Source organism: Rhinopithecus bieti, unplaced genomic scaffold (genome assembly GCF_001698545.2).
Source record: "Rhinopithecus bieti isolate Rb0 unplaced genomic scaffold, ASM169854v2 scaffold_55680, whole genome shotgun sequence".
NCBI classification, from domain to species: Eukaryota; Metazoa; Chordata; class Mammalia; order Primates; family Cercopithecidae; genus Rhinopithecus; species Rhinopithecus bieti.
Window position 1 is genome coordinate 36,706 of NW_016821593.1, and position 17,667 is coordinate 54,372.

The window sequence follows — 17,667 nt, forward strand, 5'->3', positions numbered from 1 at the left end:
TTTTGATCTTTGTTGGTTTAAAGTCTGTTTTATCAGAGACTAGGATTGCAACCCCTGCTTTTTTTTGTTCTCCATTTGCTTGGCAGATCTTCCTCCATCTCTTTATTTTGAGCCTGTGTGTGTCTCTGCATGTGAGATGGGTCTCCTGAATACAGCACACTGATAGGTCTTGCCTCTTTATCCAGTTGCTAGTCTGTGTCTTTTAATTGGAGCATTTAGCCCATTTACATTTAATGTTCGTATTGTTATGTGTGAATTTGATCCTGTCATTATGATGTTGCATGATTATTTTGCCCGTGAATTGATGCAGTTTCTTCATAGCATCGATGCTTTTACAATTTGGCATGTTTTGCAGTGGCTGGTACTGGTTGTTCCTTTCCATGTTTAGTGCTTTCTTCAGGAGCTCTTGTAAGGCAGGTCTGGTGGTGGCAAAATCTGTCAGTGTTTGCTTGTTTGTAAAGGATTTTATTTTTGCTTCACTTATGAAGCTTATTTTGGCTGTATATAAAATTCTGGGTTGTAAATTGTTTTCTTTAAGAATGTTGAATATTGGCTCCCACTGTCTGCTGGCTTGTAGGGTTTCTGCAGAGGGATCCACTGTTAGTCTGATAGGCTTCCCTTTGTGGGTAACCCGACTTTTCTCTCTGACTGCCCTTAACATTTTTTCATTCATTTCAAACTTGGTGAATCTGACAGTTATGTGTCTTGGGGTTGCTCTTCTCTAGGAGTATCTTTGTGGTGTTCTCTATATTTCCTGAATTTGAATGTTGGCCTGCTTTGCTATGTTGGGGAAGTTCTCCTGGATAATATGCTGAAGAGTTTTTTCTAACTCAGTTCCATTTTTCCCTGTCACTTTCAGGTTCACCAATCAAACGTAGATTTGGTCTTTTCACATTGTCCTATATTTCTTGGAGGCTTTGTTTGTTTCTTTTCACTGTTTTTTCTCTTGTCTTCTCACTTCATTTCATTAATTTGATCTTCAGTCACTGATATCCTTTCTTCCACTTGATTGAATTAACTATTAAAGCTTGTGCATGTGTCATGTAGTTCTTGTGCCATGGTTTTCAGCTCCATCAAGTCATTTAAGGTCTTGTCTACACTGTTCATTGCAGTTAGCCATTCGTCTAACCTTTTTTCAAGGTTTTTAACTTCCTTGTGACGGGTTCTAACATGCTCCTTTTACTCAGAGAAGTTTGTTATTACCAGCCTTCTGAAACCTACTTCTGTCAAGTCGTCAAAGTCATTCTCCATCCAGTTTTGTTCCATTGCTGGCAGGGAGCTGCAATCCTTGGAGGAGAAGAGGTGCTCTGGTTTTTGGAATTTTCAGCTTTTCTGCTCTGGTTTCTCCCCATCTTTGCAGTTTTATCTACCTTTGGTCTTTGATGTTGATGACCTACAGATAGGGTTTTTATGTAGATGTCCTTTTTGTTGATGTTGATGCTATTCCTTTCTGTTTGTTAGTTTTCCTTCTAACAGTCAGGCTTCTCAGCTGCAGATCTGTTGGAGTTTACTGGAGTTCCACTCCAGACCCTGTTTGCCTGGGTATCAACAGCAAATATTGCAGAACAGCAAATATTGCTGCCTGATTCTTCCTCTGGAAGCTTCATCCCAGAGGGGCACCTGCCTATATGAGGTGTCAGTTGGCCCCTACTGGGAGGTGTCTGTCAGTCAGGCTACACGGGCATCAGGGACCCACTTAAAGAGGCAGTCTGTCCCTTCTCAGAGCTTGAATGACATGCTGAGAGAACCACTGCTCTCTTTAGAGCTGTCAGATAGGGACGTTTAAGCCTGCAGAAGTTGTCTACTGTATTTTATTCAGGTGTGCCCTGCCCACAGAGGTGGAGTCTAGAGAGGCAGTAGGCCTTGCTGAGTTGCAATGGGCTCTGCCCAGTTGGAGCTTCCCAGCCACTTTGTTTACTTTCTGAAGCCTCAGCAGTGGCAGACACCCCTCTCCCCACCAGGGTCCTGCCTTGCAGGTGGATCTCAGACTGCTGCGCTAGCAGTGAGCAAGGCTCCCTGGGAGTAGGACCTGTGGAGCCAGGCACGGGGTGAAATCCCCTGGTCTGCCAATTGCTAAGACTGTGGGAGAAGCGTAGTCTTTAAGTGAGCGTGTACCCTTCCTCCAGGTACAGTCTGTCATTGCTTCCTTTGGCTAGGAAAGGGAAATCTCCCAACCCCTTGAGCTTCCCAGGTGAGAAGACGCCCCACCCTGCTTTGGCTCACCCTCCATGGGCTGCACCCACTCTCCAACCAGTCCCAATGAGAAGAACCAGGTACCTCAGTTGGAAATGCAGAAATCACCCGTCTTCTGTGTCAATCTCACTAGGAGCTGTAAACTAGAGCTGTTCCTATTTGGTTGTCTTGGAAGTGACTTCAACATTATTATATACTTAATTTATCTATCTCCTTTATTCTGTTAATGTGACTAATTATATCAATTGATTTTCAAATGTTCAACTGACCATGCAGTTCTATAAAAATCCCAACTTGGCTGTGATATATTTTTCTTTTTATATATTGCTAGATTGAGGTTGCTAATTGTTTAGGATTTTGGTATCTATAGTCATGAGTGATACTGACCATTTTTACCATTTTAAGTATATAATTCTGTTGAATTCTATATTTTTTCTTTTAGCCTTGTCATCTTTTGGTATTAGATTAGAAGATTGTACTATCTTCATAAATGAGTGAGCAAGTGTTTCCTCTTGTCGTACTCTCTAGAAAACTGTTTTCATGTGAAAATTCTAATCACTATATATTTCCATGTTGAAAAAAGTAATCTTAATTGAAAACGTACTTGGCTATAACACATATCTGATCTAAATTTACAAGTCTTAATTTAGATGTCATTTAGAAAATTATTTGAAGAGACAGAGAATGGGTTGGGTATGGTGGCTTATACATGTGATCTGAGCACTTTGGGAGGCCGAGGCAGGCAGATCAGCTGAGATCAGGAGTTTGAGATCAGCCTGGCCAACATGGTGACACCCCATCTCTACTCCAAATACAAAACTTAGCTGGGTGGCGCATGCCTGTAATCCCGACTCGGGAGGCCGCGACAGGAGGATTGCTTGAACCTGGCAGGCGGAGGTTGCAGTGAGCCGAGATGGTGCCACTGCACTGCAGCTTGGGTGACAGAGCAAGACTCTTTCTCAAAAAATAAAGAATAAAAATAAAAGAAAGGAAAAGAAAGAGAAAAAGAGAGAGAATGAAATGGTAAGGACCATATGGACAAAGGACCCTAATTTAATAATTTTAAAGAGAACATAGAGAAGTATTGTGATCCTTTTTCCATCTCCAACACTAATACAGCCTTGTTCCTCAAAATTAAATTTTATACTATGTTTTGATAAAATAATACTTAACGATAAGATAAATATTTCTATCCCACCACAGTGGCCCAATTTATGTCAAGTAAAACTAATGAACATATAGATGCTAGACACATATAACTTTTTTTGTTACTGTACGATCGTAATTTTATATTACTATTAACTTTTTTGGCTTAAGTTTTTTGTTGTTGTAAAATATACACAACATAAAATGTACTATTTTTACCATTTTAAGTATACAATTCTGTGGTGTTAAATACATTCACATTGTTGTACAACCTTCACAACAGTCTCCAGTATTTTTTCATCTTCCCCAACTGAAACTCTGTATCCATTAAACAATAACTCACCATCTTAATATTAAATCTTCCAATGTATGACCACTGATTGTCTTTCCATTTACTTGTGTTATCTTAATTTCTTTTAAAAATATTTCATAGTCTTCATTATGTCTTTTACTTCCTCAGTTATGTTTATTTTTAAGCATTTTATTATTTTAGATGCTATTGTAAATGGAATTATTCTGTTCATTTTCTTTCTTTATTGTTTGTTTCTAATGCATAGAAACACAACTGATTCGTGTATGTTGGTGTTGTATCCCACAGCTTTGCGGAATTCATTGATTAGTTCTATAATTTTTCTTGGAATCTTCAGTTTTATACATATACAATCATGTCATGTGCTAAAAGACATAATTTTACTTTTTCCTTTCCAATTTGGTTGCCTTTTATTTCATTTTGTTTCCTAATTTCTCTGGTGAGGACTTTAGTAGTTTTTGAATAAATTTTGGAATTTATTTTGAAAATATGAGGCAATATTTTAAAGTTGACTATAATTATCTCTTTTTATAATTTTCTTTATTGTCAAGGGAAACCTCTGACATTCTTTTGGCTGTAATTAAAATCTATACAAATAGCCAAAGACATATTGACAAACTGGCCCTGTATTGCTTTTACTTTTTCCATCTTAGTTGTACTTTTAATACTGTTTTTTTTTTCAATCTGAAATATTTGTTAAGTCAAACACTATAGATTACAAGTAAAATGATTCAGACTGGGAGACTTCCACTGACTCAGAAGTAAAGATGTCAAATAGTAATTATATTGTTTCAGTGCCATACTGGATATGAGATATAAACTTTCCATCACCATTCATCACTCATTATCTTTTTATTAAAGGATAACCCCAATTTATTTTAAGCATGGTTCAAAGTAGGTTCTAAACATACTCTTCTTCAGAGTGTTGAATAATTTTGGAATACTAGCTCACATTAAGATTAAATCACATTTATTGTGGTACATAGCATAGAGATGCATATGTTCATTAAGTCACTACACATATGTTTATGTAAATATGTAAAACTATATATACAATATGAATTTGTGTTTTCAGTTTGTTTTTTGTCCTTAATCATTTTAAACATGATTATTTTCACTTATTTTTTATCAGATCTGGTATCTGAACTTCTTTAGAGTTGAATCTGACCACTTGTTGTTTTCTTAAATCTTACCCCTGCTAGATTGTTTTCTTAGGCACTGTGTAATTTAGTGTTGGGTGTTTTTCATCAATGGAACTTTTTCTATGAAGCTCTTACATGTTGGTTGAGGGCCTGTCCCCCACAAAGACATTTTATGTGTTTGCTTCTCTAAGGGACTTCATCTACCACTAACCTGGGACCCCTATACTGTTAATCTTACAGCTAGAAGTTTTTTGAGACATTTAGGCAGTATGAAATCAAGCCCTTAGACCTACATGCACTTTAGAGTTGTTTTTAAAAATTACCCGGGGTAACTTTGTTTCCCTGCTTAGCCTGAGACAGATATAGCTTTTTTACTGAGTTTATTCTGTTTTTTTGAATTTCTTAAATTTTATTCTTAGCTTATTAATATTCAGTCTTCTCTTTAAAATCTATGTTATTAAGACATAATCCTTTATCCTTTGAGGAATTTATTATATTAGTGATGGGGTATGGATGTGTATATAAACATAATTCCAAGTTGGGCCGGGAAATTTAGCCCGTAGTTGGATTGCCGTTACTCAGAGACAACTTTGTATTATAGAAGGGAGAGCAAAATTTGGGAATACAGCCACCTGTTTCTGCCACACTCACTGTTGCATCGGTTCTAAAGCTAAATAAAACTTTATATTTTATGAAGAACATACTGAACTGTACTTCAGTTAGATGAAGTTGTCAAATTTTTGTTCAGGTAAGTGGTCTAGAAAGTGGAACATTATATATTTAGATTATTCTACAGCTTTGAAATTATTTCCTATACTACTGCTGTGATTAAGGAAGTAGTATAGGAAATAATTATACTCATTAAAATTTTTATGCTATTTTGTTTACAGAACAGCACAACAATAAAAACTGCCATTAAAAGCACTAACATTTTGATGATTCCTCCTCATGACAAGTAAACAAAGCAAACACATACATACGTACACAAGTACACACACACATCTTCCCTTACAGGATACTTTCATAACCTATATGTCTTTGGGAAACTGTTATAACTACATAAAATCATATTTTGGATCTCTGGGTTTTCAGTAGTTTCAGTAAATGTGATTTTAAAGGATTATATTGTGTTGACAAAATTAAATTCCTCTGAGTTGTGATTTTAGGCAAATTATTTAGTGTTTTTTTCATTTTAACTTTTTCTGTATATATAAAATGTTTTTGATAATGTCTTCCTTAATCACAGCGGTAGTATAGAAATAATTTCAAAGCTGCAGAATAATCTAAAATGCTGAGTGAATACTAGAATATTTATTTACAACTCTACCTAAATAAAAATTGATATATTAACTACTCAATGTTTGGAAGCTCAGGGTCATGGCAAAGTGTGACAATGTGACAAGCATTGTTTATTGATTCAAGAATTAAAATTGCATTATTATAAGCCTAATTTAAAAATATTAAGCATGAAGTGGTTCCTTTTTTAATGTCCAGTAACTGTTTAACATACATTGATAATTGAAAAGTGAATACTGGACTAAGAGGTTGTTTGGCATCAACTTCAGAGTTGTTGACAGAGTTTGCTGTAGTAGCAAAACTCTTGTCAGTTTTTCAGTTATTCATGTGCAATTAACCTATGCAGTAATCTACCTCAAATTATTATTCAAACAACCATTTAGATAGTATATTAAGTTTGAATTTACTCAATTGCTATTTTAAAAATTTCTTGTAATTGTTTTAAAACTCCTGAAAATACTTACGTCATTTCATATTTTTCTTTGAATGGTTTTATCCTTAACATTTCGAGAGAAACTTTTATTCAAAATGTAGAAATCATAACATTTAGACTATCATCTTTTTTGAATAGCTGTGGAAAAAATTAAAATATCGAAACAGGTTAGGAAAATGAAGGTTATTGTTTAGCCATCACATACCATTCAACAAAATAATTTGTGTATAAAGCCTTTCCTATTTCAAAATATTCATATCAAAATTTATTTAAATTATTGGCTACTCGATTTTTAAAAACTCAGATAGTTTTATTATGTAATTATAAGCTAATAATCTGAGATCACCTTACATTTCTTGCGTTATTTATGTTAATTATGTATCTGCGGAACACTTTGAAATTGCAGGTTTGATTTTTTTAAATTACAATTTGCACTCAAAACAATCATTAAAATTTTCAACATTTTACTATTAAAACATTGTTTTCTTGCTTAGTTGGGTCAAAACTATTGAATATAGAGAACATACTGTAAATGAATCTAGTTTAAGAAAACACATTCTAACAATTGTTTGTATTAAATGGAAGTATTTGTTTATATGATCCTTAGATGATTTATACTTTATGATTACGTACTTCTTTTCATGCTGACATGTTGATAGGCAGCACTGTACTTTTGTGCACATATAGCTCCAGCTTCCTGTGTTTCAGTCTGACTCATGGTAAAGTGGGAAATATGAGTTTGAAGATTAAGTACTGAGCTTAAAACACTTAATTTTTTTCCCACTCTTGCATTGAAATAGTGGGAGCACAGGTAGTTGAGACCACAGCAGGCCACTTGTTACTGTTGACTTAAGTACAACCAGTGGTCGAAGTGTTTAGCCCTTTGGGAAGTTTTGTGATTGAACAAGAATGCAGGAGTTATTTTGATAAGAGAAAGTAGCGATGGGGCCAAAACTATGGTCATCCTTAAGCTCTGAAGCAGGCCAAGGATGAAGGGCTATAAAGTGTTTGCTCTTCCAAATGAACAAAGATAAATTCACCTAGGAAAATAAACTTAGTATTTGGTCAATTTGCAACAAAATGGTAAAAGAATTGAACTGTTTATTTTAGAACTTGGCCTAAAGACGTATGGGAAAATAGTTCAACATCTCCATTTTTGGCCTGATTTTCACAACAGATTTGGAAACAGAGCAGAAATTTAATGCACAAATATGTTTAACAATACCAAACAAAATGTTGTAAATCCAAAATGAAAATTGAAACTGCGTGAGGAAGTAGAGCAAAGCTTTTACTGAGGAGTGCTTACTAAATTTGCAGCCAGTTTTCTTAGCATTCTTAGCAAGTATACCAAGTAGTGTTAAAAATTGAAGTCTTGTTGATTTGAGAGGCTATTTTCTCTCAGTTCTCCATTCTTGGAATATGATGTTCTTCTGTCTGTTGGAGGGAGGATTTAATTTAAGCATACTTCTACTCTAAAAACCTATCCATCAAGAAAGGCTATATTATCTTGCCTTTTATTTAATGAGCGTCCTTATCTGGAATTAGTTTGGGCTTTTTATTAGATGTTGTGTTACATTAGACAGCTAACCAAAAACCTGATTTTTTTATAGCTTCTCAAGTTGTAGGAATTTCTATTGTAGCAGATTTAGAACTACTTATTTTGTAAAAGCATTTATATGAAAACCCCACAAACAGTGAGCTATTTGCTTTGTTTGATGTATTTGGGACAAAGAGTAACTATACTGTCTTCAGGTTTAACTCTATAATTTTCTCTAATAGTAAATCCCAGAACACTGTTACTTTGCTATGCCTGGTGCCTAAGTGTTCTTGCAATAAACACTTGCCTGTCATTCTGTGAAAATCTTCCCCATTTGGCCTCCTTCTGAGGTTGTGGGGAAACTGAATTTTCTTCTGACTGAAAGATGTTATAAAACAATGAAGTTAAAGTAAAAGCCTCATGTAGGAGCTGAATATACCTTTGTCTAGATGGCATGTCGGTGATAATGAGAGCTGGGGCTTTGGTGTGTTTTGTACAGGATTTTAATTATCATTCCTGCTTTTAAGTGTTTAGAGATTAGTAGCTTCTGCTCTGACAACCTGTCTATAGAAAATGGAATACTGATCATATTATATTGTCTTTGTTTAAATTTTAAGGGGTGTTTTGTTTTGACAGTTGACTACTAGTCATGAATTGTTAGCATAGGAAATTAACATTTTTGTTTGAGACATTCAAAGCAACAATAAACTATTGGAGGTTGAGGATATACAGCAAAAGAAAACGTGTCTGAAGTTAGAAAGATGAGAAAATGAGAAAGGCAGTAGAGGGACCAAATTCTGTAAGAATGTGAGTGAACAGTTTCTTAAGCATCAGTTCAACTTGATAATGATAATTATACCTATAATTTATGAAATATTTTCTATGTGTATATACTTCATTCACATTCATATTGCTATTTAATCTTAACTGTAAGAGATAAATATCATTATAATAACCATTTTACAGAGGAGTAAACAGACTCTGAAAAGTTAAACTACTTGCCTAAAATCACATGACTGGCATCTGAATTCCTTAACCCAGTACACCATACTGCCTGACAGACTAAGCTTAACTAAGTATCTATAACTGATATGTAAATACATATACATCTTTTAAACAAATAAGAATGTTGTGTTGTATTTGATCAGTTTTCAGAGTATATGGGTTTAAGCTTGCAAGTTTTGTTTGCAAGTTTTAAATGGATAGCAAAGTTTGGGATTTTAAGAACCCCATACTTATAGCTAAACCTGAAAGAACTCAACATGTCAATGATTGCAGCATCTCTTCCGCATTTGAGACTGAAGCTATTCAACTCCAGTTCAACTTTAAATAAAAGGTTTTATTTTATTCTGGCCTACTAAAAGCTGCTTAAAAGACCAAAAACAAACCGAACAAGCCTTTGACAGCAAGTTCGTTAGCACTGAATTTAGGACCTTATACATATTCAGAGTTCAGTATGTGTTTGTTGAATCAGATAAGCTTGTGCTCTATTCTGCTAAGAAACGTTTAACCATATAAAACATTTTAAAAATTACATTGTCAAATCTACTAATTTTTAATGTCTCCTTAATTAACATGCAAGGCATGATTAATATTTTGCTGTTTCTTAAACTGATAATCACTTTTCTATAGTTATTCTAGGTTCCATTATAAATACTCTATAGAAGGGGTAGACAAATATTTTTCTGTAAAGGGCCAGTTAGTAAATACCTTTAGACTTTGTAGATCATAGCTTCTCTATAGCAACTTCTCAACTCTGCTGAAAAGAAGTCATATACAGTCAATACATGAATGGAGGTGGCTGTGATCTAGTAAAACTTTATTCCCCAATACAGACAGATTAGCCCCTTAACTGTAGCTTGCAGACTCTACTCTGTAGGAACATACTCAATGGTTTAATCTTAACCTTTTCTAGATCTTACCTACTTTTAGAGGAAGCTGGAAACATGCATGTGCTTTCTAACAAAAACCATTTGAGAATATATGTTTACATATAAGCATTATGTATTAGCATTAACGTTTATGTGATTATCATTTGCATATAAGATGTGAAAAAGTTACAAATAATAATTGCTGATTTTAATTTATAATTTGAATTTTTTATTTTTGTTTACATTACAAAATAAGATTTTTTTTTTTCTCCTCATCCCAGGGAGATTCTATACAAGCAGGTGAGGACTCACCATTCTCAGATTCTGTCACCTTGGAACAAACTACAAGTAATATTGGCGGAACCAGTGGACGTGTTAGTTTATGGATGCAGTGGGTGCTTCCCAAAGTTACTGTAAAGCTCTTTGCTCCAGATCCTGAAAATAAAGGCACAGGTACAGGATTGCTTTTCTTCTTCTTTTCCTTTTTTTTTTTTTTTTTCTTTTGAGACGGAGTTTTGCTCTTGTTGCCCAGGCTGAAGTTCAGTGGCGTGACCTTGGCTCACTGCAACCTCTGCCTCCCGGGTTCAAGCGATTCTCCTGCCTCAACCTCCCGAGTAGCTGAGATTACAGGCATGCGCCACCACGCCAAGCTAATTTTGTATTTTCAGTAGAGACAGGGGTTTCTCCATGTTGGTCAGTCTGGTCTTGAACTGCTGAACTCAGGTGATCCGCCCGCCTCGACCTCCCAAAGTGCTGGGATTACAGGCGTGAGCCATCATGCCCAGCCTGGATTGTTTTTCTTCTTTACTGAAAAGTGCAAATATTAAACGCTATTTTGGAAGACATATTAAACATAATTTATTGTCATTTATAATTAAATAAGTATTATTAAACCTAATTCAAGGAGTTTCTAGTTGCAGTGCTAAAATGTTGAATCTTATTAACGTTAAAGGTTTATGTGTACGTATTTTCCTTGACTTTGTAATACATAAATTTTGTCCTGTTTGTATTAAAATTCATCTAAAAGACCATGAGGAATTTTCCTCAGTGGTCATATTGATACATTATACTATTGTCACTAAAATTATTGGGAAAATCCTTGACTGATATCAAATATAACACTCCAGACATTAACTGGGCTTTCCCCTTTCTTGAAATAAATGTCTTATCTTAATCGAAAGACCTGTGCTGATTTGCTTATTATTCTAGAAGCTTTTGTGATCTCAGTGCCTCTGTACATATCCAGCATGCATATGTCAACGTGAAATGTAAAATGAAAAGTTTTAATATTAATTGTGAAGACTGTATTGATATTACTGTTTGTTTCTTATTGCAGAGGTTTGTATGGTCTGTGAACTAGAAGATCTCAGTGCTTCTATAGATGTCCAGGATGTATATACCAAAGTGAAATGTAAAATAGAGAGTTTCAATATTGATCACTATAGAAGCAGGTAAATAATGAATAATGAATATAAGAAAATCTGTATTTTTCTTTGAACAAAGTTGCTATAAGACTTTTTCTATTTTAATTTGGCTAGCTATTAAAATAAATACTATACAGGCATACCTTGGACATTTTGGGAGTTTGGTTCCAGACTACTCCAATGAAGTGAATATTTCAATAAAGCAAGTGACACAAATTGTTTGGTTTCTCAGTGTATGTAAAGTTGTGTATACACTGCACTGTAGTCTGTGAAGTGTATAATAGCATTATGTATTTTAAAATGTACATACCTTAATTTAAAAATACTTTATTGCTAAAATGTGCTAATGATCATCTGAGCACTCAATGAGTCATCATCTTGTTGCTGATGGAGGGTCTTGTCTTGATGTTGATGGCTGCTGACTGATTGGGTGGTGGTTGCTGAAGGTTAGGGTAGCTGTGGCAATTTCTTAAAATAAGTCAATAATGTAGTTTGCCACATGGATTGAATCTTTTCTTTATGAAGGATTTCTCTGTAGCATGCAATGCTGTTTAGTGGCATTTTACCCACAACAGAATTTCTTTCAAAATTAGAGTCAGTCCTCTCAAACTTTGCTGCTGCTGTAAAAAATGAGATTATGGAATATTCTGAATCGTTTGTTGTCATTTCAACAATGTTCCCAGCATCTTCCCCAGGAGTAGTTTCCATCTCCAGAAACCACTTTCTTTGCTTATTCATAAGAAGCAACTCCTCATCCATTCAAGTTTCATCATGAGATTATAGCAGTTCAGCCCCATCTTTAGACTCCACTCCTATTTCTTGTTCTCACCACATCTACCATTACTTCCTCCAATGAGGTCTTGAAACCTCAAAGTCACCAAGGAGGGCTGGAATCAACTTCTTACAAACGTCTGTTAATGTTGATATTTTTACCTCCTCCCATGAATCACGAATGTTTGGTGTCTACAGTGGCGAATCTATTACAGAAGGTGTTTCAATTTACTTTGCCTAGAACCTTCAGAAGAAGCACTATCTGATACAGTTTGGATATATGTCCCTTCCAAATCTTGTGTAGAAATGTGATCCCCAGTGTCAGAGGTTGGGTCTGGTGGGAGATATTTGGGTCGTAGGGGAGGATCTCTCATGTATGGCTTGGTGCCTCCCCACGATAACAAGTGAAGCTCTCGATTTCTTAGTTCATGCAAGAGCTGGTTGTTTAAAAAGAGCATAGCACCTTCCCACTTTCTCTTGCTCACTCTCTTACCATGTGACACACCTGTTCTGCTTTGCCTTCTTCATGAGTAAAAGCTTCCTGAGGCCTCACCAGAAGCCAAGTAGATGATAGTGCCATGCTTGTACAGCCTGCAAAACCATGAGCCAAATAAACTTCTTTCCTTTATAAATTACCCAGTCTCAGGTACTCCTTTATAGCAATGCAAAATGGACTAACACACTGTGGCCTTACAGAATGTATTTCTTAAGTAATAAGACTTGTAAGTCAGAATTAGTGCTTGATCCATGAGCTGAAGAATGGATGTTAGCAGGCGTGAAGACAACATTCATCTCCTTGTGTATCTCCATTAGAACTCTTTGGTAACCAGGTGTATTGTCAATGAACAGTAATATTTTCAAAGGATTTTGTTTTCTAAACAAGCAGCCATTCTCAACAAAGGGCTTAAAATATTCAGGAGACCATGCTCTAAACAGATGTGCTATCATCCAAGCTTAGTTATTCCCGTGTATAGAGCACAGGGGAAGAGTAGATTTAACATAATTCTTAAGGGCCCTAGGATTTTCAGAATGGTAAGTGAGCATTATCTTCAACTTCACCGGCTCCATTCACCTCTAACAAGAGAGTCAGTCTGTCCTTTGACGCTTTAAACCCAGGCATTGACTTCTCCTCTCTCTATCAGTCTTAGATGGCATCTTCTTCCAAGAGAAGACTGTTTTGTCTACATTGAAAATCTGTTAGTGTAGCCACCTTCATCAGTGAACTGAGCTACATCTTTTGTATAACTTGCTGCCACTTATCCATCAGCATTTGTTGCTTCATGTTGCACATTAATGTTATAGAGATGGCTTTTTTCCTTAAGCCTCATGAACTAACTTCTGCTAGATTCAAACTTAACTTCTGCAGCTTTCTTACCTCTCTCAATTTCTAGAATTGAAGATAGTTAGGGTCTTGCTTTGGATTTGACAGAGTGGTGTGGCTGGTTTGATCCTCTACCCCGACCACTCAGACTTTCTGCCTATCAGCAATAAGACTGTTTCACTTTCTTATCATTTGCGAGTTCTCTGGAGTAGCACTTTTAATTTTCTTCAAGAACCTTCCTTTGCATTCACAACTTGGCACAAGAAGCTTTGTTTTCTGCCTATCTCGGCTTTTGACATGCCTTCCTCACTAAGCTTAATCATTTTTAGATTTTTATTTAAAGTGAGAGATCTGCAACTCTTCTTTCACTGGAACACTTAAGAGGCCATTTGTAGGGTTATTGATTGGCTTCATTTCAATATTGTTATGTTTCAAGGAATAGGCAGACCTGAGGTGAGGGAGAAAGATGGGAAATAGTAGGGTCGGTGAAGCAATCAGAAAACACGCAGCATTGATCAATTAAGTTTGCGTCTTATTTGGGCACTGTTCATGATGTCCTGAAATGATTATAATGATAATGTCAAAAATCGCTGATCACAGGTCACCATATATCTGTATAATAATAATGAAAAAGTTTGAAATATTGTAAGAATTACCAATATGTGACACGGAGACTGAAAGTCAGCATATATTGTTGGAAAAAATGGTGCTGATGGACTTACTCAATGTAAGACTGCCGTAGACCTTCAATTTGGGTAAAACATAATATCTGCACTATGCAATAAAGCAAAGCCCATAAAACCGAGGTATGCCTGTACTTATTCTCAAAGAGGGTTCTTAACAGATACATTGGTTAATTTTATTTTGTATTTGTTCATGTATGGAGTATAATAAAATTTTGTTTTATAAGATGACAAATCTGTTCATAAATATATACATTGCCATATTAAATGAAATAAGCTACTTTTACTAATAATCTTACACAATTTATTTTCTGTATTTTATATTTGCTTAGATGCCTGCAACATAGTTGATGGCTTTGATTTTTGCTCTATAATTCCCATTCATTCTCTATACCAATATAATCATGCACTGACATGGAGCAATAGCTCATTTCCTAAGCACTTTGATGACTCTCATCTCACAGATGATTATTATGTATATGGTGGATGTTCCTAGAACCATTGTTTCTGGCATAACAAATTTCTGTCAAAAGTATAATTACATGCAAATATGCATGGCTTGTAATAATAACATTAGTAAAAAAGTTTTCAGATATTTTCACAAAGCTCTGTACAGGTTTTATCATAAATTTTCTGAAACAAAATACAAATGCCTTTTTTTTTGCTTTATAGTAGTACAATGATGCTTCTTTTGTAATTGAACTAAAATTCACATACCATAAAACTTGTTTTGAAAACAAGTGTTTTCAAAATAATAAATAGCATCATATTTTCAATTTTGTAGTTTTGGCTTACAAACAGCCTTAAAATCCATTTCTTTCTGAATTCATTTATTTATTTAACAATTTTTTATTGTGTGCCACCAGAAGCACCTATATGTTTCTGTACATATATTGATGTATTACGTACTCTAAAAAATTATTTTAATTTACCAAGTTCCTAATTCTACATTAAAAGTGTTTGAATTTTATCCATTATTGCATATATCATATTGTCTGTCAATAATTATCAAATCTGTCACAATTATGGGATAAAAATATTTTGCTGGATATGTATTAGGACTTCTTCTAATAGTATTAACTTACCAATCATATGATAATTATTTTTGTCATATTAAACAGTGAATTATTAATTGGCTTTTGATCATAGAATGTTCAACTCTTTAGTTTCTTTGAAATGGTATGTATCTGTATAAAAATGATCTTTGCAAGTGATAGTACAGTATTTTAGCTGAAATAATTTTTAATGTCATGAATATTACATATTATGTTGTACTTTATCCCTGACTTTACTGCTAAATTTATATAAATTATAAATATTCAGATAATGTATAAATTTATTAAAAACATATATTTGTTGTGTGTGTGGTATGCACCAAGTGCTATGCTAAATGAGTACTGGGGATGTAGTGTTTAAGAAAAATAGCCTGGCATGGTGGCTCACACCTGTGATCCTAGCACTTTGGGAGGCCAAGGCAGGGGGATTGCTTGAGCCCAGGAGTTTGAGACCAGCTGGGACAAGATGGCAAGACCCCATCACCATATACACACAAAAAGTAGCTGGGCATGGTGGTGTATGCCTGTAGTTCCAGCTGCTGGGGAGGCTAAGGTGGGTGGATTGCTTGAGCCCAGGAGTTCAAGGTTACAGTGAGCTATGATTGTGCCATTGCACTCCAGCCTGGGCAACAGGGCAAGGCCCCATCTTTAAAAAAGAAAAATAAACATAGATGTTACTCTTGTGGAGAAGATGGAACTAAATAATCAGCCAAATAAATATATAATTTACCATGAAGACAAATGTTCTTATGCAGAACTATCAGAGTGTGGTGCTAATGTAAATTGTTCTATTGATTGCATTGTCAGATTTATGTTTTAGTTCAATGCAGTGTTGTGAACTGTAGATGTATTTGAAATAGTTATATATGTTCAATTTCTTAACTCAGAAAAATTGAAGAGAACAGATAAGGTGAACTTATGTTTTCCAGGCCAGGGGAAGGTTGGCAGTCAGGACATTTTGAAGGAGTATTTCTACAATGCAAAGAAAAATCTGTGGTGAGACCCATTTAGTTATTATGATTTTTGAAAATATACTTTAAGCTGTTTATCTTTGTTATTTAATAAAATAGGACTAATGGTTACAAGAATTTGAGTTTAGAATAACTTCTTATTAACCTGTTTCTTCAAAATTACATATAAATTTAAAGCTATTTATTCTTTGAAGCTGCTCTTGTTTTGTAACCATCTTCCTGTTATAAAATTAATTTATCAAAAGGCAAAGGTAGGCTTGCTTTTGTTAATATACTTTATCTTTCATGTACTATCATGTTGACTTTTTGGAATTGTTTCCCAATTCTTATGTGAGTTCATGCTGGACTGTTCTTTACCATAAACTAGAAGTTGTAATTTTATACTAAAAGCAATTATTTTTTGTTTACTTTCATTAACATTGCTTTTGCAGAAGATGGTCCAGGCAGAGGCCATACCTAGCAGTTGCTCAAACCGAAATTTATGCAAACTTGAGGAGAATTTAAAACTATCCAGATTTTTTTTTTGCTTATGGCTTTTATTGCTTTTTGTCTTTTCACCTTCTTTGCTCCTGTCCATCACCTCAAGCCTTGGGGAAGAGTGTTGGTCTTTGGGGCAATGTGGAGGTGTCTTCCTTTCCTGTACTGACAAGCTGAACAGACGCACCTTGTTGGTTCGACCCATCAGCAAGCAGGACCCTTTCAGTAATTGCTCTGGCTTCTTTCCTTCTGTAAGAAATTACTTTTAAATTATGCTACACGACTCCCATTAACAGGAACCCAGAGAAGGAATGGAATGATTCATAGAGTCAACTCTTGATTTGTGTTTTCCTCTATATCATAAACTTTATAAATGAAGTATAATGTAATTTAAAATCATAGAACTGCTTTTCCACTATAACCTGTTTCTGGGTCACTTGCATGAGTACAGACTAATTTTGTCATCAGTATAAGGAAATCAAAGTAGTACATTAATATATTTTTTTAAATTGTGCATGTATTGAATGATCAAGAGTTGACCAATACTGCTTTTGTCATTCCTCTAATGATTCTTAATAAGATTGCTTTTTAAATTTTTTTTCTATTATTATGCCATTGTTTTCTTACAACTAATTCAAAGTAACTTGTGTGGTACCTTCTTGAATGTGAACAAGATTGCATTTCTGTCATTGACGAGGTAGATGAACACAAGGCTATATCAGTGACTTTTAGAAGTTTAGAACCTTGCCTTTTCTAATGGTACAACATATCTGGATATGTTCTTAAGCTAATTCTTTTAACTGATATTCTTAACGTTAACTTTGTCCTTAAATTTAATGTTTAATAGTGTATTTGCATAGCAAGTGATATGTTCTGATTTTATTTTGAGCTTTTACTAGCAATAGTCTCTAATCGTTAGTGCAGGGAAAAAAATGTGGCTTTTGTGTTAGAGGAAGTGTTTAGATTTATTTTCCTCTCTTTGAATGTTCATTAGAGTCTATGAAAAACATTCTTAATAATTTTAACAAATATTCATA

The 17,667-nt window shown here is 34.7% G+C and overlaps 1 protein-coding gene across 1 annotated transcript in view; it reads left to right on the plus strand.

Annotated features, from left to right (window-relative positions):
* LOC108520897 (vacuolar protein sorting-associated protein 13B-like) overlaps positions 1–17,667 on the plus strand; it is a gene marked incomplete at its 3' end in the record, with an annotated part of 201,096 nt that overhangs the window by 20,125 nt on the left and 163,304 nt on the right. Inside the window, exons 3-5 of the mRNA XM_017860455.1 lie at positions 10,210–10,381; positions 11,265–11,379; positions 16,112–16,178. Of these exons, the coding sequence (XP_017715944.1) occupies positions 10,210–10,381; positions 11,265–11,379; positions 16,112–16,178 (354 nt within the window). The remainder of the gene's footprint in view (positions 1–10,209; positions 10,382–11,264; positions 11,380–16,111; positions 16,179–17,667) is intronic.